Here is a 22,949-nt window from a genome sequence, read left to right as displayed (position 1 = left end):
GCCCTTTCCTGCCCCTTCTAGCTTCAGACATCTCCCCAGACACCGTGCATATGTATCTCCTGCATATCCTCAAGAGAACTAGCTGCTTTAACATTTCCATTGTGGTAGTTATTTGTACATTGCCTTACAGTTTATGTCTTGACATGTCTCATCTTTGTAATTCTGAAAGGTAGATCTTGGTGCACCCTTTGCAGAGAACAAATCAAGGCTCAGAAAACTTTGTCTAGTAGTTAATGAATACTTACGGATTTGGATTCAGATTCTTTGACTCTGAACGAACCTTTTATTAACCAAACTCCCAAGTCAGCTATTCACCTGAAGTCATTTATTTCTAAAGGCTACAGTAGGGGTACTGCAGGGACTCTCAAATGTGTATGTACACTAAACTCCATGGGAGCTTAGGGAAAATAGTCATCAAATACCCCATCACAGCCAGGGGCTGAGGAAAATGAAGAGATGTTGTCCAAAGGATAGACATCCAGTTGTATGAGGATCTGATGTTTTGGGGACCTAGTTTACAGCACAGTGACTGTAGTTAACAGTGTGGTAAATGTGTACTTGAAAGTTGCTATCAGAGTAGACTTTAAATGTTCTCATCTCACTCTATCAAAAATGGTAATTAGGTGAAGGATGTGTCAACTAACCTTACTGTGGTAAACATTTCACAATATATGTATCAAGTCATCACAGTGTATACCTTAAACTTACACAATATCAACTTTACTCAATAAAGATGGAAAAAAAAGTCTCACCACAGAGACTGGGGTGGAACCAGAGTGCTATTTTGTAGTTATGCTGGTTCATGTTATTTTGCCCATTATATCAAGTATAAATTCCTCCATTTTAGCTTCACCGTAATCTGGTTGTCATCATTATCTCCTTTTCAAAATTCACCCCTTTATTCAGATTTTATTCTACTTCCTCAAACAGTAGTTCCAGAAATTGTGATTCCTCCTGTCTGTAACCTATTCTGTGTACCTTACCTGTATGTCCTGAAGATATATATCAAAGAGGAAAGTAATATGAAAAAAATCGTGTAACAAAAAAAGCACTATACAAATATAAGCTGTTGGATATTGATTCTAATGGCTGATAAAATATCGTCAAAGAAAAGTGCTTCCATAAAAGTTTTATTTATCCCCACAACAACCCTGTGAGGTAGGGTGATCAGGGCATTTGAAGATGAGAAAACTAAGTCTACATTACTTGTTCACGGCTATACTGCATAGTAAATATGTAGAAATTAAACTGAGATTTTTAAAATCCATGACTTTTATATTGATTCACATGGAAAAAGGCAGAGAGAATATTAACTCCCCCCTACCTTAATGCCAAAAGGACACTGCCTTGAAAAATCCCATTTCAAAAGATGAAAGTAGTATTTCATTGCTTATTTCTACAAAGATTTATAAAATAAAAAAATAGTGAAATATTTTACAGTTAATATATATAATGGTCTCATTCAGGGATGTCCTTCAGCTGTATATATATGATCAACTATTTCCAAGTGCTAGAAATGCAAACTCTTAAAAAGTATGAGACAAGAATGATAATGAGCAGTAGCCTGAATCTTCTTTATTATTCCTCCATATATCTTGATTAAGTTCTGTGAAATCTGGTCCCAGTTTGAAAAAAAACAAACACCAACAAAAAACTACCACAGAGACGTCTGGTAAACTTTTATTTAGTTGCCTACTCTCAAACCACTGTCACATTATTTAAAACGGTGATTTCCCAAAGCTGGCTATTAGAATCACTTGGAGAGCTTTTTAAAAAACACAGAATTCTCAGGCCCCACTCTAGATCCATTGAGACAATTCTGTAGGGGCTAGACCTCAGGAATCTATTTCATAAGCTCTTCAGGGTAATTCTAATGCTGAGGTTTGGGAACCGCTGATGTATTTTAAAATACTAATATCAAAACCAAAAAGTAACTAAATATAAACTTGCTGCTCTCTTACCCCTTTTAAAAATTTCTCAAACACATTATATCCCCAGAACTCTTGCCTCTGGGCAAGTGATTTCAATTCAAGATACAGAGAAACATTTTATAAAAATGTATCCTAGTGAGTGAGACTTGGATTCCAATAATAATTTAAGTGGCATTTAAATAAGATACTGAGTTTTGTGGTTCTTAATCTGAAATTTTAAGATGTGTTTTATACAGGTTCCTAGCAGGTTTTCACCTTGGGAAGATATGAAAAGTAATGACATAATCAAGCATATTAGCACTGAAAAAATACTATACTCAAATATAGCTCATGAGAGGAATAAGAAAGTGAATGAATGACAACCTAAGGCCTTTTGGCCCATACATTTTTGTTCCCAGTCCACTCTTCCCCTATAAGGGGAAATAAAATAAACATTCTTTCCTAGTTGCTTGGCATAGTAATTCAGTGGGTAACTATTAACTAAGTTAATTTAGATACACAAGATTAAAAGAGATAACAAATAAATACCTAGGAAGACAAAGAGAAGTCAGTTCAGAAAACTTTAACTAGCTAAGGATGTGGTATATAACACCATCATGTTAGTACAATTAAATGAAGGCTTCAGTGTCCTTTACATTTCAGCTTTATGTGTTTGACACAAGATGTGGAAGAGATCTGGTCCTTATGAAGTATTCTGTGCTCGCTGTAAAGATCTGTAGGAATAATGAAATGCTTTCTTCACTGATGAGATGAAGTCTCTGTTTTTCAGGCAAGTTGACTGAACAAAACAATGAAAACGAACTTCTTTAGAAGGTTGAATGAAAGTAGTATCTAGCTGAAAAAGTCATTGGCCAAAGATAACTTTTTTTTAAACCATTCTATGTTTAACACTAAAAACAGAAACAAAAAACAAAAACAAAACAACAGTAACAACAACCAAACAAACCAGAAAAACCAGAGAAATATAAAAAAACAATGTACACATCCATTTCACTGACAGGTACAAGAAAATAGCCATTTATAGAAGTTACAATGCTTTCAACACCCCCCCCCCAATTTTGGGAAACAAGATAAAGCCATCGGGTAAATAAATATACATACTAGCTAATATAAAACAATTATGGTTTCAAATCGTTATCAACTCTTTTAAGACTCAAAGAGAAATATGGTGATATAAATCTGATTAGGGCTACATATATTACATAGAATTAAAAAACACAACTGATTTAAACATCCTAACAATACAAATATTTAAAAGAATGTCTTAAAAGCCAGACATTTATCACTGGAAATATCACAATTATAATATGTACTTCAGATATGTAATGTGTAAATAGGTCACTTTTGCTGTGTCTTATTAGGTATCCATCTCTCCTGCATTTCCTACAGTCAGTTTTTAAAGAGTTCATGTTTCCTGCCTGAATTGAAGCGGCTGGGCACATCTCAATTCACAAAATAGACACCTCCACTTAACTAAATGGAAGTGTTTAAGATAACATTTACCAAGAGCTAAAGAACAGAAGGGGTAACGAGAAGGTAAAACATATTAAAGTGGAAGGAAACTGAGTAACTGTCTCTTCACAAATTATTTTAAATTTTGTATTAACAACAAATTTAAAATGACTCAAATCGAGTAATGAAGAAAAATAAATTGGTCTCAAGGAATTTTCTCAGGCCATATAAAATTTCTCTTTATTCCTTTACAGAATCTTGTTATGCGAGATTCCTTTGTCAGTTGACTTAAAGAACTCTCCTAGCATGGGACTGAGAACAGCTTTACCATTAATAAAAGATGATTAAAAGTTGCTGTTTATTTTAAAGTGCCCATAGGCACAATACAGGAGCTTACATTTCCCTTTCAGTTATGGGAAAGCCCTTGGAGACTGTGTTTACTTAATCAGAAGAGCTTTCAGCAATTATAATGCATGCTGAAAGCTTAGATCTTGTATAGGTTTTAGGTTTTACTGTTTGAGCATAAAAGGGGAGCAAGGAGAAATGTAACTAGGTTCACAATTTTGAGCAAGAGCATATGTAAAGGTAACGTATGTACATTTTATTTCAAGAAAGACAGAAGACAAACAGCATAAAGATGCCCAGATGCCCTAAAGATAAATACATTTCAAAGATTCTCATTAAAATGAATCTGGAGTATTTTTTCCTGCAAGCAAAATACCTTTCTTTAAATTAAAACAAAAACAACCAAAACAAACAAACAAATAAAAAAAAAAAAAACCAGTATTCTGAATTGCAAATGTTTTGCTTTTTTTTTTTTTTTTTTTGCAGAAAATCTGCCATGATTATTTTTTTAATGAGTAAGGATTTTCCACAAAACAGGCTTGCTCTACATGCTAGATTTTTTAAACAGTTCAGTGACACAATATGCTAACTACATACACAACAGATAATATAGTAAGAAAACACTCAACCTGATGAAAAGTTAAAATCTTCATTAATACACTGAAAACTGACATAACTCATGCCTTTAAAATCAAAAATACAAAAATTAAATGTTTTCCTAAAAAGATTTCCTTATTTTAAGGATTCATTTGAAAATGAAGCTGCATGTAATTTGTACAATAAGTTGTACAAGTAAACAGGTAATATACATAAAAAATTAAGTGACATACTCCTCAATTATCAGTTGTCCACCTTTAATTTCCAATACTGTACTTTCTTAACAAGCATACAAAATATCAAACTTCTCTTTAGAAAAAGTGCCGTTCTTTGACATCCTTTACACAAAAACAGTCTGAGCCTGTGGCATGTTAATGCAGTTGAGAGGCAAAGCATACTAACTTTTACAAATTCTACCTTCCATAAAAAGCCTCCCGAAAAGGAGATTACACACCACTATAAAAATATCAACCTCTTGTGGTAGCTGCATTAGAGAACCAAGGCTTGAAGACTATTTTCATATAGCATAGAAAACCACTATGAGAGCATATTAACTGCATTGGTGGCTTGGGAGTTTACTGTGCCACAGGATTATGCATAGCTACTGTAAGGTACCAAGACTGTTACACAGAGTTTTAAATTGATTGTAACCAAGAGCATAACAGAGGTACTACCAGCCCATGCAAAATAACTAAAAATACTGAGTCACTGTGCTGAATACTTCATTCCTGGAGAAAACCAAAGGCAGCAGTAACCAAATCAAGCCCAACAGGTGACCAAACTCATTCTCCTCAAAGATTGGTGAGCACAGTGAAGTCTGAGGTATACCTTTATCCATTAAATCTGTGTGCCATTGCAAGATATTACCATTTGGGAACACATGCCATCACAATGGTTTAAATCTTTTGAATATTAGTCATTCATATATTCTTATCTACCCAGTCCTTTGATTTTTTTTTTAAAAGATTTCACCTACGTAGAATATTACAGAAACAAAATATAAATGCATGTCTTTCTAAATGAAACTTACATGGACTAAAAGTAGAGAATATTTTTAAACAAATATACAATATGCAGGCAGACAAAGCAGGAAAACGGCCATTCAAATGTATAATAAAAAACTAAAAATTGACTATTTCCAGAAAACTATGAAGCGCCTCAACTAAAAGGAATGCATAATGAAAATCTAATCTAATACAGGTCAAAAATGTAAAAAGGTTATAAACCTTAACAGGAAAAATAAAACAACTTTTACTGGCCATTCCTGTTGAAATGAGAATCTTAAAGTAACAGAAAAGTGGCTACAAACCCACTTAGAGCACCAAACAGAGAGAAAATAAAAGTCCATTTTCATCTCTGTTATTATCATAAAATCCTGTGTGACTACAGGTCAAACTGCTGGTGGCAGAAACAGAATTCTTTATAAACTGCAGATGTCCTGTACATAAAAAAATTTCACTGGAGTTGCACTAGTTCTAAAGACTCTTCTGTTTTAGCCTACCTACTGTGTGTATTCAATCTGAGATAAAGTCTCTTTCTGTAACCCTTGATTATTATTGGGCACCAAAGATAAGAAAAGCAAGACGGGGTACAAAAATGCAAAATTTCAACAGTAATGGCAATGTTTTTGTCTTAGTCCAAAAGGGTCCTGCATTCTCTCCCCCTTCAGTGATTTGACAAGTCTTTGTACTTAATCTGGGGGCAGCAAATCATGCAAGCGAAATCTGTCTCTGATGTGAGGTCGAACATCTTCATTCTGTGTGGAGAAAAAGACATTTTAAAAGCCATGTAATTTCAAAAATATGACCCTCATAACATTGTGAACATTTTTCCTTTGCAGAGAAAATACACTACTATTTATTTTACAACTTGTATTATTTTGTTTGCCAAATACAAAGATACTATGCAGATGCAGTTAGCTAAGAATTAAATTTAGATTTAAAAAAAGAACTGTCATTCAAGTTTTAATTCTGTAAGGAATGATTATGCACTAAGAGGCAAAACAAAAAGACAGGCAAAAGTGTTAAGCCACTGAACTCTACTTTATATATTAGGAAAAAATAACCCCAGAATAAAGTTTTAGTAGCATAAGCATGAATTCTAGACCTCAACAATGAAAGCAAAGTGAAATCAATTTAATACTACTACTTAGGGACTTGCAAGAAGAAGCCCAATGAAATAAAAACACCCAATCTACAAATTTTTAAATACTGATAAGCATGATTTTAATATAATTTACAAGGTTAGAAAATGCTTGTAATTCTTTTCAACTTTTGCCCTAATTTCACACCAAGTTGACTTAAAATGTCAGTACACATAAAGCAATTAAAAAGGTTTATTTCAATAGAGTTGAGGCAACAAAAGCAAAACAGAGAAAGAAAATTAAGATCTACTTACCAGTTCTACAAGCTTCTCCAGAAACGGAATCAATTTTAGGAGTTCATTGTCATTTTTATCCATAAACCAGCTTTCTATAGGGATTCCATTAGATAGCTAAAACGATAAATAAGTAATTAAATCCTCTTTTAATTTACATTTTGCCTAGTTTGTAAAAACCTTGAAAGAGAAAAAAACAGATACTTAAGAAATACTGATCTATATAAGTTCCTCTGAAAAGGAATGCCATCGAAGTTATTGCTTGTCATATTCCAACAACTCCACAGTGCAAGAGACAGATGTTAAGGAATACATCAAAGCCTAATTGGTTTTTCTGTGTAATGTCTTCCTAGTGCATATGAAACTAAACAAGAAAGATCCATTGAAACAAGTTTTGCATTAACATAACTCAAAATATTACCTGACTGATTCAAGAAATAGCTACTATTAGTCAATGCAAGGTACTGTGAATGAAGGGGTACTGCCAATGTAAAGAGAACACTACCAGAAAGCCTATACTTTACACACGGACTGTGTCACATCTCATTGTTTTATTCCCAACAAATAGCAGGATAACCTGAAACAGCATTAATGTAACAAACAGATGCAGTGATATTTCACTGAAGAGGAGTCTAGAAACAAGAATGCAAACCATATTTGTTTTATAGTAAATAATCTCTAGGTTGTCTTTAACATTTATGCAGAACACTGTGTTTAAGATGGAGGACAAGTGAAATGATTTTATCCAGGAACCAATATGAAATTCTTAAAAACACATTTCAAAATGTGAGCAATGACCTAAATTAAACATATTTCAATACCATATGCAGTTTTCCCCTTTTCTCCTTTTTCATCTTTTTACTTTTTTACTTGTTCTACCTACATCCAACCCAATTTCCACCATCCCTATTCTGCACAGATGTATTGTGAAGGAAATCTCAGAACTATCACATGAACATATTCATAATGTAAAACAGATCTTGCAAGGATGCCTCATTTCTAGTCCAAGTTATATTTCTTTTAAAGGCCCTTTTTTTTTTAAGACTTTATTTATTAGAGAGAGAGAGCACAAGCACGGGGAGCAGCAGGCTGAGGGAGAGGGAGAAGCAGGCTCCCCGCAGAGCAGGGAGCTGGACGTGGGGCCCGATCCCAGGACCCTGAGCCGAAGGTAGATGCTTAACCAACTGAGCCACCTAGGCGCCCCCAAGTTATATTTCAAAGAAATACTGACACAGGGTATAAATATATTGACAAATTAGTCTAAGAAGTTATTTCAGAATGTCAAAGCAAACATACCAGAACATGGTTAAGCTATTTATAATTCTCAAACATGTTTACAATTACTTAACAACTGCTAAGAATACCATTAACTGATGTATATTTTATAGTCCCTTCTTATTTAGACTTATTACCCAGATTTTTATCTGTGTTGTAATTCATTTAAAAGAAAAGTTTCCACAAGGAATATAGCAATTTGGCATTTCTAATTCTAAAAGATAACACTAAACAGGGAAATTTCATCAGTGAAAATTCTGTTCTCCCATCATATTCCGTTTGGCAGCATTTGTTCTCATTATATATATTTTTTCCCAATCTGAATTTGTTTAGCAACCCTCCCTTCCTACCTGATATGCAAAGGCTTGTGGTGAGTTGTCAATTATTATAGTCTTTGAAAGATCTCTTCCAAGGATATTTAAGTCCTTTATATAGTTTCCTTGTACACAAACACAATGTTCACGGAAAAGCCGATGCCTAAACATAAAAATAAAAACAAATTAACTAAAAAAAAAAATCTCTAAAAATTACAGCATATACTGAAACATATACACATACCATAGGCTTTACAATTTAAGCCTTATTATTTTCTCTCACAAGGAAATTCAATTATAAATGTGAGCCTAAGCTTTGGGCTACAGTTTTACTTTAAAAAATGTTAGCAATTATTGAAACCTTACAACCAAATATTACCATGCCTTTAAGAACTTTGGCTCATCCCAAAATGTTATTATTAAATTATAAAGAGGGATTAAAAACTCTGTAAATTGTTTTTGTAATTTATTTACCCAGGAAAGCTCAGTTCAGATGCAGCATCTGGTTGTCAGCGAGGTCCTGCTTTTTAACCAATTTTCCAGATGGTTGACTGAGGCACAAGGAGGTCAAGTGACTTGCCCAAGGTCACACAGTAAGTCAGTGGTTAGCCCCGCATTGGAACCCAGTATCCTCCTGGCTCCCAGTCCTTTGCTCTAACCAGAAGACCACACAGCCTCCCTATCCCTGTACATGCCAGAATAGAAAATATAAGAAGGAATGTTTCTGTGTTGGCATTTTTAAAAATGTTTTTAGTTTCCCTTATAGTTTTTTGAGAAAGGTGTGGAGGCCAAAACATTCCATCATTTCAACTTTTCCCAAACACCCATCTTTCTTTTATTTTAGTGTGAGTGTATATATGATCATTTGAAAAAACAAGGATTGAATGAAATGATGAATTCTGATTTAAGTATTACAAATGTAAACTGATGTTTCACCAATGATACTCAACTGAAAAATGCTATTATCATTTAAAAAAGCTATTAAAGGTTTTATAATAATACTTATATACTGTCATAATTATATCATCTCATTTAGCACTCAAAATGTTAGTCTCCGAATATTACTAATAATTAATACAGATCACCTTGAAATGCTCCATTTGCATACATTAATAATTTGGTAGTTTGGCTTCCTTGTGTCTTAATCCCACTAAACAATTTTTCAGGAGCTAGGGCCTACTCATACCTGTATTTTTAATTATGGAATTTCAAGAAAGGGGCATTTTCTACCAACAAAATCTGCCTTAGCTCTAAAAACAACAAAAAAACTCAACCTTAAAAACACTAGTGCCAGTGGTGATGACAGTTCTCCAACCAGACAAAATGTAGTAGAAATAGTTCTCTTCCTCCCGTTTTATAAAGAATACTTTTCATTAAATGATCATCTACCTCTGTATGGCTTAAAGACCATCTTACTTTGAAAAGGTTAAGACCAGACAAAAGAATTTAAGTCCTGGTTGGGCCTATAAAAGATTCCATTTTTATTTGTATAAACATTTACATTACGTATGAGGCAACTAGAGAGGCAGGTGCAGCACATAATGCAAGTTACTACTACTGTTTCTTCCCTAATAGCAGCAAACTCACCCAAGACAGGAGACAAATGAATATGTATGTGGATACTAATGATTACTTCAATTAAATTACACTAAAACCCCTCCAGTTATTCAGGAGTCGGAGGGTCAGTAGCAGGTATTTGCAGTTTTAGAAAGAAACTACTTCTGCCAGTCATCAGATTTGCCTTTGGACTCGTGAGATTCAGAGATCATAGGAATTTCTGAGTATACCTTGTCTTCAACATAATTCCCTGAAGCACTCTAATGAATTCAATATACTATTCAAAAAGTTCTTCCTGTTTTAAATGATTCAAATACAACTACATAAAACATTTAAACTCCCAAATATGTAGATTATATAAAACTAGTTTAAAAGAGGGGTGTTAATCTGTAACATCATAATTCCATGACTATGACTTGCCTCCCAGTAAAATGAAAGCTCTAAGAGGGAAAGGCTTGTATTGCTCACCACTGTTCCATGGAACATTGGAGGTGCTGAATAGAAATCTTCAGAATGAATGAAGTCATCAAAGCAAAATCATTTGTGTACTTTTGTTAAAGTTAGGTAAAATGAGCATGTATTATACTTTCATGAATAGAAAACACCATTTTCATTTTTGTATCTGATGCTTGCTTATATGGAAGATAAAATGGAAAGTGACAAGGACAAATTTTGATCCTTTAGATTTAAAAAAAAAAAATCACAGTTCTATTTACAAGAAAGAAAATCTAAGTGTGGACATGAGAAAAAAGTCTTTTAGCATAGTTGCAACCACTCAATAACAAAGGTCCTATTAACAGTAGAAATTAGGATTTTCCACTAAAAAAATATGGAAGAAAGTATTCAGGAAAATGAATTCCCAGCTATTAAAGCTTTTATGAGCCTTTTCTGGCATCTCTCACAGCTCTTGGTCAAAAACATCAAAGAGTAACTCCGGCATCTTAAAGGATGCAGCAAGACTGCTAGCAGTCTTAATATCTCACTTGACAGAAATAATGGAACTAATTTTCAAACTGTTTTAAAATTACCCAAGGCACTCCCACCTAACCAGGAACACACTGCATCTGCTGGCTCAGGACACACACAAGGAACTGAGTCCAGATCAGGATAACTTGAGTGACTAAACCAACTGCAATTTCCAATTAGAGTCATGTAATGTTTTCTTTCCATGGAGGACAAATTTGCTCTTGAAAAAAGCAAAAGAGTTTAATTTATCCTGTTAAAATTAACCTTTATTCCTCTATGCCATTAAAAAGGTGACATAACATGCATTATCTCAGAGACATAAGGAAGTGAAAGTATCATGCACACAGTGAAAAATTCCACATACCCCCAATTTCCCCCCAGTCCCAAAAGAAGCGAGGATACAGATGGAACCGTGAGTGAATATATACATTTGACCTTTGTATCCTTTAAAGAACGTCTGTCTGGAATTATATCATTAGGAACTCTTAAAGAGTTTGGGGGCTTAAAAAAATTCATTTCACCATTCAACACAACCAATCTCTATATATGCAGCCAACTGAAAATGGCCATCAAAATTAAATAGAATCATAGTAATTTCATAGATCAGTGTGACAGACATTTCCACTATTTCTTAATTAAATTTACCTGACCAGTTGCTTTTTAGGGTCTAGTATGTTCAGTAACTTGTCTGCATACACCTTCTTAGAAGCAGTAAAAAGAATGATCTACAAATTCAGGGGAAAAGAAGTAATCATTATACATGATCTAAATATGGGTACTATATTGAATAAAATAAAAATACTTATGTAATTAGCTTAAGCATGTTTACCTCATACATCTGAGACATTCGTTCCAGGAATTCCCTGAAGAATGGTCTTAATCTCACGTAAACCTGAAGAAATAACAAAGACAGGCTTCAGTAAATAGACATATAGAAGAGAAACAACTTATTTATAAGAGATGTTGTGTTCTAACTTTAAATATAATTAAGAAGCTCATATTTTAAAGTAATAGAAAAGTACACTAAGTACCACTCAACCAAATATATTTCGTAAACCCAAAATCACAACAATCTTTTGGCAGGGTAATGATAATCATTGGTGATGTCACTTTTTAATATTTAAATGGCAGCATACAATATAATAGAACTTCGTGGAATATAATTTTAGTAAACATTTAAATTAAAAACGGAAGGTTTCCCTTTGAGATTTTGATCCACCAATCAGCTCCATCTTCCAGCCAGGTAGCATCCATCCAATTATTAGGCAGGCTGTGTGTCCACCTCTAGCTGACCTGTCTCAATGACCTTCCTCTATACTCAGAATTTCTTCTCAACAATCACCTGCTAAGAATACCTTTATTTTAAATCTCTATTAAGATAAATAATGTTCAAGAAAGAGATGTCTGGATTGGTGGGTTTAAATAACTGCAATTTTTCAGAATTCAATCTTGTTCTACATTTACTGATTCAGACATGGCATCTAAATTAGCGCTACTGGGCTACTCGAGATTGAAAATGTAACAGTCAAATATCAGTTATCAAAACCTACTAGCAATATCAGGAAAAACTACAGTACCCAAAAAACTGCCTTATATACATTATTTTATTTCTGTGTGTCTATCTTCTTGCCTACATTTAATGTAGCTCTTGTAATACACTCTAGAATTCAAAAAGCACAGAATTATAAACCATGAGCAATCACTAAAATGGATTTACAGAAGATTTTAAATTATATTCATTTTGTGACAAAATTTTATAAAAAGAAAATTTTATACTTTATACTCAACAGTGATTAACTTCAAACACCACGAACAACAAATATTTATAGAAGACCTATGCACCACATTTCACTGGATTCAGATTTAAAAAAAAAAACAAACCACTAGGAACAACAAATTCAAAATCTAGGCCTCATGAAATTTAATTCTGTCATTAATACACATCCACACAAAAATGATAAAAATCTCGTTCTGGGAAGGTTTTAGGGAAGAACAGGGAAATCATGCAAAGGATTCTAGGAAGTAGCGACCATTGTACTACCAATCTTTATAGTTTCCAGAGCCCTTTGGGCATAAGACAATGCCAAATATATAGTAAATACTTGATTAAAAAAAAAAAAAACCTGTTGAGTAAATGAAATAGAATTACCCAAAGTTAAGCAATATAGACAAAACAGAGAAAGAGAAGCAAGCCTATATGACTACACAAGGACAACTACTGAGTTTCCTTAAAAACTAATCATTTGTAGAAGACAAATTTTGAACAATTGTTACTTTGCTAATAGTATCACTACCCCTACCTCCAGGCTAGAATGATAAAGTACACTTGTTTTGAATCCTATTAGTCAGGCATTTTATTTCAATTTCTTGACTAATCAAAAACAAAGTGAAGCCATTTACCCCTACCCCTAGACCAAGTAAAAATAACCAAATCTTTGGTATCAATTCACTATCTTTAGGATAAGGCACAAGAAATTTAACTAGAGCTGCTCTTCTAATTAATTTTAACATTTTTCATCCTAAAAACATTTGGTACCACTTTGTGGCCAACCCAAGTAACTGACAGATTTCAGATATATTACTACTGCCTTAACTGGAAAGAACATTTTTATTAACTATGGGTCTTTTCAAAAATAGATTTGTGATGATTAAGAAAAAAAACATCAATTTAGTCAATACTTCTTTCCAATGACCTCATCTCAAGGATGATGAACTATGAACCATCAAAGCCTTTTGTTTGTTCCTAAGAAAGTTAATCATGCATTTATAATAACCAAAATACTTTATTTTTGCATTTATATAAATTATTTCATTTGTTCTCAATATCTGTTATCACTTGCTCCATACTCTAAAGTAAGCTAAGTAAGGTCCCTGTTATTTGGGATTTGTTTCCTCTGAACCCTAACATACTTCCATTTTAGAGGAAACTTCTATGTAAACAATATTATCCAAGCATAGGAAGGCAAACACCATACAAAGGTGACATTTCCAACTTCTTACACATGACTTCAGATTAAGTCAAAACTATAACTTCATTATACATTCTACTACTGTCACCATTCTTAATATAAAAATACATCTTAAAATTTGACATTACTTTCAAAAATGTCCTTGTTTACAGGGGATGAAAGGTGGCACTAAAGATGGGGGAATATATTGCTAGGCTGTTTCCTTACCATGAGAATAGAATTAATTGTTAGCTATAGAAGTTCCTATCCTCAAAAACAGATTCACCATTTGAACAGGAAGGTGTTTCTGTATTAAAATATATACACAGAAACTAAGGTGGTTAGTGGGGGGAAAAAAAGAATATAGAAAGATACAAGGTAACAGTGAGCAGGGGTGGAAGTTCTGCTTTGTGCTACAAAGGCAAAATCTCAGAGAGAAAAATAGAAATTGAGACACAAGGCCAGCAGGATCTAAGTCATTTGGATGGATATATTAAAGCAGAAATCTATGGAAGTCAAACACTAAGTACTGTTTAGTAGGAAACAGAAAACAGTTGTAAGATATGTGTAATACAAAGAGACAACAATCACTTATTGTGTGGGGTCACAGAGATAGAGACATAAACAAATGCACAGAGGCATTCCAGAATGCTTCCAAATCTATTCCACAGATGCTTTTAACTACATTTATCTTCTCCTAACTTGCTCATCACAAAGATTCCTGTCCTGAGCTGCCAATTTCCTATTTTCCATGTTCTTTCTCTACTTAGTATTTCACTAACCATCCTTCTTCAAACTTCTCTTTACAAAATTTTAATCTTCCATCACTGAACATACCTTTTGAAAAAGCCAAATGCAGAATGCTATAAAGAAACAATTATATAAAAATACCATACCCAAAGATACGTCTTAAATAGGACTGACTACTATGCAAAGATACAGATTTATGAATATGTTCAAAATACAAAACTTTAAAAATAAAATCTACTAGAATAATACATGCAAAATAGTGATAATGGAACTAATCTTGTATATAATCTGTTGTGGACTGATTTTGCTAAAATTTAAATTTTACATAAAAAAATATATAATAAAACATTACATTAACAGTACATCAACATTCCTTCATATAAACAATACCTGATAGCCTATACTTTCTTCGGTATTAAGACAATGAGAACAGCCTATAATTGTGTATATACATAGTCCAACCAGGCCATAAATGGTAAGCAAAACTAGATTTAATAAAAGTAGCCACCAAAATAACAATCTAGTTATAAATTGATTATATTTGTGATAGTCTAAGTTCAAATTCATGACTAAGTATGCAGTGTCAAGCTATATAAACTGAATAATTTCTATTAGTTTACCAAACCTTATCTAATTTCATAGATAACTTTAACAGCATGACTAAAAAAAGAAAGAGGAGGAGGAGGAGAGGGAGAAGAAGAAGAAAACACCCAAAGCAGCCATCACTTTGTGGGCAAGTGAAGAAGAAAAAAATTCCTTACATGTAAATCTTTTAAGGAAAAATATGTCTTTTTTATTTTTATTTTATTTTTTTAAAGATTTTATTATTTATTTGAGAGAGAGAATGAGATAGAGAGCATGAGAGGGGGGAGGGTCAGAGAGAGAGGCAGACTCCCTGCTGAGCAGGGAGCCCGACGTGGGACTTGATCCCAGGACTCCAGGATCATGACCTGAGCCGAAGGCAGTCGCTTAACCAACCGAGCCACCCAGGCACCCAAATATGTCTTTTTTAAAAAAAAGATTTATTTTATTTTAGAGAGAGAGCTCGAGTAGGGGAAGGGGCAGAGAGAGAGAGAATCTCTCTGCGCTGAGCGTGGACCCTGATGCGGGGCTTGATCCCAGGACCACGAGATCATGACCTGAGCTGAAACCAAGAGTCGGATGCTTAAGCGGACACTTAATGGACTGAGCCACCTAGGTGCCCCTAAGGAAAAATACTTCTAAATGGTTGTAAGCACAGATAATATAACCTTAACATATCCAAAAAGAAACATCTTATTAAAAATTTTTCCATGATATCCTCTGAATTTATTGCTATACTGATAAAGCTTTTTAAATTGTTTTAATTTTTAACTTTTTTGAAGTAATCTCTATGCCGAACATGGGACTCAAACTCATGACCCCAAGATCAAGAGTGGCATGCTCCACCATCTGAGCCAGCCAGGTGCCCCATACTGATACAGGTTCAAAACAAAACAAAAAACAGTCAATTCAGTGGGACTCACCTACTTAAGAGTATGGCACCTTTAAATAAAAAGATGACTGGTAAATGCTATTTATTTAATTAGCAGTAAGACTTTAAAGCTGTAGAAAACCAACAAAGCTGGGGAATGTGAAGAATGAGATGCTACAAATAACTGAAAAATCTAACCATTCGTAGATACTTACTCTGCCCATTTGTTAACCCTTCTGTACACCTTTGTCTCCTCATTTATAAAATGGGTAAAATAACAGTACCTACCTCATAGGGTTGTTGTGAGGATTAAATAATACATGTAAAGCACCTAGAAGAGTGCCTGGCACACTGAGACTGCCAACTATTATTACTATCCACCTTATTATTTAAAAGTACTCAGTCATAAGGAGAATAGCAGGAATGAGTATGATTCTATGGGGCAGAACTGGGTAACCTCAACTCAAAGAGAAAGCTGTACAGCAGCAGTCTATACTTTTAAATCATGAATTGCATCAGCTGATAGCTTAACTATTTAACTTAGTTAACATTTTCTTAGCATCAATACTAGAGCACAGATATGGAACCTAAATCCTCTTTATAGAAGAGGGTTGCTCAGGTAGGCCCTGTGGAGACCTCAACTTCATAACCCACTGGGTGACATTATAGTAACGTCCCTTGCTTAACACAGTCCCAACAAGTAGATGGCTGCTGGTATAGTATTTGTAGGCAGACCAATTCTGGAAATGAATAGGTAAATACTAAAACATCAAAATAAAAAATAATAAAAACAAAAACCCCCAAACTAAAAGATTCTGCAAAACATTATACTAAATAGAAATAAATTTGAAAAGGGATTTTCCTGTAGAGTCTACATGGGATAAAGTGAAGCTTATGGTATTCATATAGATGAGTTGGCAACGAAGCAAAATCTTCAAATAAAAATTGGCCATTATATATATTGTTTATTTAAATATGTGTGCATATATGTTTGTGTGTATATATAAATAAGCTATTGCTGTGTTTTTATTTACATAAAATTTAGTCATTTTAAAAGCAAAAAAAAAGGTCATTTTAGTAGAACAAAAAATGCTGCCTTTAAAAACAAATTCTAAACTGTCTAAACAATTTAATATGCTTAGTAATCAACTGTCACCTCTCCTAAATTTGCAAAACGTTTTTAGCTATTGAACAAGAATATTCCATGCATTTTTAAAATGAACTGCCTCTAATTTTTTTTTTTTAAAGATTTTATTTATTTATTTGAGACAGAGAGAGTGAGAGAGACAGAGAGCACATGAGAGGGGGGAGGGTCAGAGGGAGAAGCAGGCTCCCTGCCGAGCAGGGAGCCGGATGCGGGACTCGATCCCGGGACTCCAGGATCATGACCTGAGCCGAAGGCAGTCGCTTAACCAACTGAGCCACCCAGGCACCCGAACTGCCTCTAATTTTAAGATACATTTAAAAGAATACAAAGAATTCCTCATGAAATACATTTTATCATCTTTGAGAAGCATATAACTATAGGTTTCAGCTCTTCCTTTTTTTAACCTTAAAAATCAATAATGAATAATTACAATGAAAAAATTAGTACCAATGACTAACTATACTTACTAATAAGGATAGGAAAGTTCCTTTAAAATTACTTTTTAATATTAACCTACAATTATCAAAATATTGTTCCCTACCAGCTAAAATATTACATTAATCCTCAAAACTAAGTGTCCACGACCCCAAATGTTTTATTTAAGGCACAATTATACATACTACTTTTGTACAACAACAATTATGCTTTATGAAGGTCAAAACAAAATGCCTCTTGGTTAGTATCAATTTAAGTCAGAGCCTGAGAGAAGGAAAAATTTGATTAGATATTTACTACAAAGCTCTTCATTTACATGATTGCTTTTTCTTCATGAAGCAAAAATAATGGTGACTTTTCTAAGAAAGACTATAGAGAGGAGAAAGAAGCCACTGACCCTCTATTCCTCTTGTTCTGTAGTACAAAATATATGAGATCCTTGTGAAAATTATCCTAGGCTATAAGGTTCCCAGAAAACAAACGAACTACAGTAATGGGGAAGAGGTGGAGCTTTGCTAACATGATTTCCCACCCACCTCTCCCCCCAACTTTTCCCATAAAAGCAACCTCCGCTAATAAAAACAAAGCACCCTTTAGCAAGTAGCTCCCTATGGAACCTATCTCTCCTTGAGTGCTTACCACAATCTGATTTCTGGACAGCTGACCCAAAGTTTGATGATTTTACTGATCTTCAGAAAGCCACTGACTGGCTAAAGTCTTATTGGTGAACAGAGTCAAAAATCAGATGCCCCTGCCATACTTTACAGAATGAGGAGTTGGACAGCACAGTTACGTTTGGCTGTACTGTGGTGAAACATATGAGGCATCTTCTTTTTGTCTTCAATTAGCCACGTTTGGGCTGAGTAGCTCTATTACATCTTCAAAAAACTGAGCTCCAGTTCTTGATGGAGATAGAGGAAGGTCATTGAGGAGGTGGTTCAGCTCAAGAGCTAAGTGAAAAATCTGTCTTTTGATTCAGTCCTGCTTGTGGATAGAAGTCATCTTCTGGATGGAAGAGGGAGTGAGATGACCTAGAGTCTTGAATTGGTGGATCTGCAGGAACAGAAACTAAATACAGTGGAGACCTCTTAACTGAGTAACACCACGAGATGGATTTCCTGACAATGTGTCAATATAAGCTAAATATAAAGATTAAATATGTGCATTGGAACTGATCATGCACTTGTTTTTTCAGATATCAAATGCATTTGCACCATTCTATGAATAAATACGTTTTCCCAGTAACTAACTATAAAATAATATGGAAAAACAACCAATTTAAAGGGAAAAAAAAAGACCCATTCAAACAAAAATCCATTACTTTTGCCCTTGTGAGTGCCATACCCTCACTTTAAAAACTCAGTTATTTCGAATGACTTTTTCTCTCCAACTACACAAACTACAATCTGTCTATCCATATAGTGTCAGTAGTAACATGTATTAAATTTAATTTGATTGTGTCTTTTAGAGTTTTTTATCCCCCAGAGAAATGGACTTCAAATACACTCAATGTACTAAATTGAGGCTTGAATAATCGACCTGCTCAAAAATTCTGACACCTGCATTGAGTGAGTCCTACTTATCAATCAAAAGGAGAGTATATACCATTAGTCAGGCAATCTTTAAATGTGAGTAGTGGTCATCTTAAATTTCCCTTAAACTTTCATCTGAAAAAACTAAGAAAGCCCACAACCAGGTTATAGTGGATCCAGTTTTAAATTTCTCTATATATTAATAAGAGTTTTGATGAACATTTTATTACTTACTTCCACTTAGAATTTGAGTATGTAAATTTACTGTATATACTCTCATAATTATTATACCAAAGGTCAGCAAACTATGGCTTGTGGGTCAAATACAAACTGTCACTTATTTTTGTAAATAAAGTTTTACTGGGACACAGCCACGCTTATTTGATTATGTACTTACTGTCTATGACTACTTTCATGCTACAATGGCAGAAAAAGTATTTGGAACAGAGACTGCAGAACCTAAAATAATAAAAACTGGCCCTTTTCAGGAAAATGTTTGCCAACCCCTAATATAGATGATTATTAAAACATACGTAAAACAATTTACACTTTAAATTGTTTGAAAGAAACAAAAATAGCAAGTAGAAATATAGGTCAACCATAACAAACTTACCACAAAAAGAAACTAAAATAAGTCCCAAGAGGACACTTGGTGTTGATTCAGATGAAGAATCTGATCCTACCTTAATATTACCAGTTTATTTTTAAGAGTATACACTATGCTATGTAAATGCTATGGAACTGACAGATTCGAGAATATATAGATAAATGCCATGGAATGGTTCACTTAAAAATGGTTTATTTTATGTTGTGAATTTCACCTCAATAAATTATTTTTTAAGAGTATATACAGTATTTTACAGGTTTCTACCTTTAAGTGGGCCACATTATATTGCAGTGGTTAAATATGTAAGTTACATCTTACCTAATAATGTGGTTTCTCCAAAATCTCTTAGATCATCTCAGACCCTTGTGTATATTTCTTCTTTGCCAGTAGATGGAGACAACACCACTGAAAGTTTAAAAGACATCATTCCCTGTTTAAAGGGAGCTTGCTGGTCTGAAAACTAGGGGAACCCTAACCCAAGATTTCTTCAAAGTTCTTTTTAAAAAAGCAGACAGAATGGCTATGCCAAAACCAGAAATCCAAGGGATTATACTGAATATTAACTATGGACATCCTCAAAAATTTACTGAAGGGGGACTAAACTCTGTACATGATGTAGTAACTAATAAATCATAATAATAAAATGCAATCGTCTCTGTAACTTATAAGATTCAAACTTCCTGCTCACTGCTCCTAATTTAGGCTAGATCATTTATTTTTCAGTTTCAGAAAGTGTAACTCAGAATATATAAGAAAAAGAGTTCTTTGAATTCCAGAGATAGATGCAGTACATATATGGTTTTTGTAAGTATTAGTTGTATGCACTGCTACAAGACTTTTATTCAAAATAAGATAACTATCCAGATCCACATAAAAATAATAAGAACTTTACAAAAAAAAAAAAGAAAGAAGAGAATTAAGGCAGAAATGGTGGAAGCAGCAAGAAAAAATTCAATTTTATGGTCACAATAAAAAGAAATGCTCATGAAAGGGAAGAATCAAACTCAACTACTTTCCAAGTTTCTTAACTATTAAAAATCACATAAACAAACCAAAACTATCTGCAAGAAACAAATTTCAAATCTGAAAGCTTAAGAAAAGTCATTCCAAAATAATTATTTAATATTTTTCAAATAACAACTTTCCAAATTCAAAGCCTGAATGCAATTTTGAACAAAAACCAAGGTTATCAAGCTAAAAAGAGAGAACTAAGATATTGCTATACTATTTATATTTGCCACAAGCCTCCTGTCCTTGATGTGAACTAAAAAAGAACCCATTTGGCAAAAAAGGTCTTATTAAGAAAAGAGATTACCTTAAGCCAAATAATATCCAGTTAAAAAGAAATACAAAAATCTTACAATCCTTTATTTTTATGTATATTTTGCTCATTCTCTAATCAAAAGCCAGAACTAAAATAAGCCTCCATAGAAGGGAAATGAATATAGTATTCAAATATTAGCATGCCTACAATGCCTATCTAGGTTAAACCAGAACTAACAAGAATTGCTAAAATAAATTCTCTTACGACTCATAAAGTAGGTAAAGCACATCCTGAACCACAAACTTCTATTTAACTCTGAAATTTTTCAATCCCCAAAAGACAGTAACTATCATGTGCCAAGAAAACTATACCATATTCTAACTGCTTATTAAGAGCACAAACAACCATGAACACCTTTCCATCATTCACACAGTAAATGTTCTGTGGCTTTATTTAATCCTTGAGTTGGCTTCCTCTTGACAAAGAACAAATATTTGACCCTTTCCCAACCCTTCAACAACTGCTATGTATGAAGGTAATGCTAATTAAGTAACCACCACCAACACAGAAAGGCACTTTGCAATTTTCAAAGTGTATTCATATAAATTAATTGAAATTTTATGATAGGAAAATCTCAAACATAAAGAAAAAACTATGGCCAACACACATAATTTACAGTGAAATGTAAATGATCTTTGCATTTTGCATGGTTACTTGTCCATCAACACAGATGAGGGAGAAATGCTTTTACCCAGATTTTTAAAGCAATAAGCGGAAGTGTCCTGGAATTCTGTGATTAATATAAAGTAGATATACCAAACTGCAATCTACAGGCCATATTACTACAAAAGGAAATAAAAATGACCAACAAGGAATGAGTTTTCTTTATACTAACTGGATTTTTGGGGGAAAAAAAAACACAAAAAGCAAAACACCAGGTGTTAACCTGGCAAGTTCTTCTTGGGGATCTATAATGTCAGTGCTCCTGCCTCCACCTGCTGGCAAACAGATTATGAAACTAGCAGAGATCACTGGGTTAAAAAAGTTGACATTTTTGGGTAACATTTAATGTTTTATGTAATTATTTAGCATGATGCTACTTTGGGTTAATAAATCAGTAATATATTGATGAAATCCATTAGGAAAAAACACATTAAACTTTACACACACAAATAAAATTACAAAAGATTTCTTGGTTCAGGACATTATCTAACAGGCTAAAAATCAAGTTAAAAATTGTTTTTAATTACCTGATAAATGACATCTTGGAAAAGGACTGGAAAAGTAAGTGCTGCATCTTCTAGCTCATTTAGACTACAGTGTACTAGTGTTTCATCCTTAAAATAAAAAGCACACACCGAATGAACCAAGATATTAAAAGAAATTTCAAATGATAATTTTATGTACCCATGACCACCAGAAACATTTATGAAAACACTCATTCATATGTGGAATTTTACATTTATCATACATTCTTCTGTGTGGCATGGCAATGTGGAATAGAATTTTCTAAGCCACTGGTTCTCAGGTATGGTTCCTGGACCAACAAGTAGCATCAGCATCATCTGGGTTAGAAATGCAAATAAATAACTAGTTAGAAATGCAAAATTTTAACTAGTTAGAAATGTGAATCCTCCAGCTCCACTTGTGATAATTCAAAAACTCCAAAGGGGATGAAGAAAAAAGGAGCTCAGCAATCTATATTTTAATAAGCCCTTTAGGTGATCCCGATGCATGCTCAAGTCTGAGAACCAGTGTTCTGAGTTCTGCAGTTGCCAACTTTCTGATAAAATAAATATAAGCTCCTTTTATTTAACAATTAGCAAATGGAAGTTTAGAATCTAATTATTTTTAAGAATACATATATTCTATTCACATAGCTCCTTATCCTTTAAAGTTTTATGAAGTTTTTTATTTTGTAAAATGGATGCCTTAGTATCTGTTGAATATGTTTCAGACAAAAACATTTAACTAAATTAGCAGTCAATGAAGACTTGTCA

At 33.5% G+C, this 22,949-nt stretch overlaps 1 protein-coding gene and 1 long non-coding RNA gene across 3 annotated transcripts in view; one reads left to right on the top strand and one right to left on the bottom strand.

Annotated features, from left to right (window-relative positions):
* The window catches only part of LOC145723495 (uncharacterized), a 68,644-nt gene that overhangs the window by 7,859 nt on the left and 37,836 nt on the right, over nt 1–22,949 (top strand). The gene's annotated exons all lie outside the window — the stretch shown is intronic.
* Nucleotides 1,115–22,949, bottom strand: part of CTDSPL2 (CTD small phosphatase like 2) — a 75,948-nt gene continuing 54,113 nt past the window's right edge. For both annotated transcript variants that reach the window (XM_031029156.2, XM_006727452.3), the window contains exons 8-13: nt 22,200–22,286; nt 11,643–11,705; nt 11,459–11,538; nt 8,327–8,453; nt 6,723–6,818; nt 1,115–6,081 (exon numbers count right to left, since the gene is read on the bottom strand). In XM_031029156.2, coding sequence (XP_030885016.1) covers nt 6,016–6,081; nt 6,723–6,818; nt 8,327–8,453; nt 11,459–11,538; nt 11,643–11,705; nt 22,200–22,286 — 519 coding nt within the window. In that variant the 3' untranslated portion in view covers nt 1,115–6,015. The remainder of the gene's footprint in view (nt 6,082–6,722; nt 6,819–8,326; nt 8,454–11,458; nt 11,539–11,642; nt 11,706–22,199; nt 22,287–22,949) is intronic.

This window comes from Leptonychotes weddellii, chromosome 9, assembly GCF_054177405.1.
Source record: "Leptonychotes weddellii isolate Sample4059 chromosome 9, ASM5417740v2, whole genome shotgun sequence".
NCBI lineage: Eukaryota > Metazoa > Chordata > Mammalia > Carnivora > Phocidae > Leptonychotes > Leptonychotes weddellii.
The sequence above is the reverse complement of the archived record's forward strand: the minus strand, read 5'-3'. Positions and strand labels throughout refer to the sequence as shown.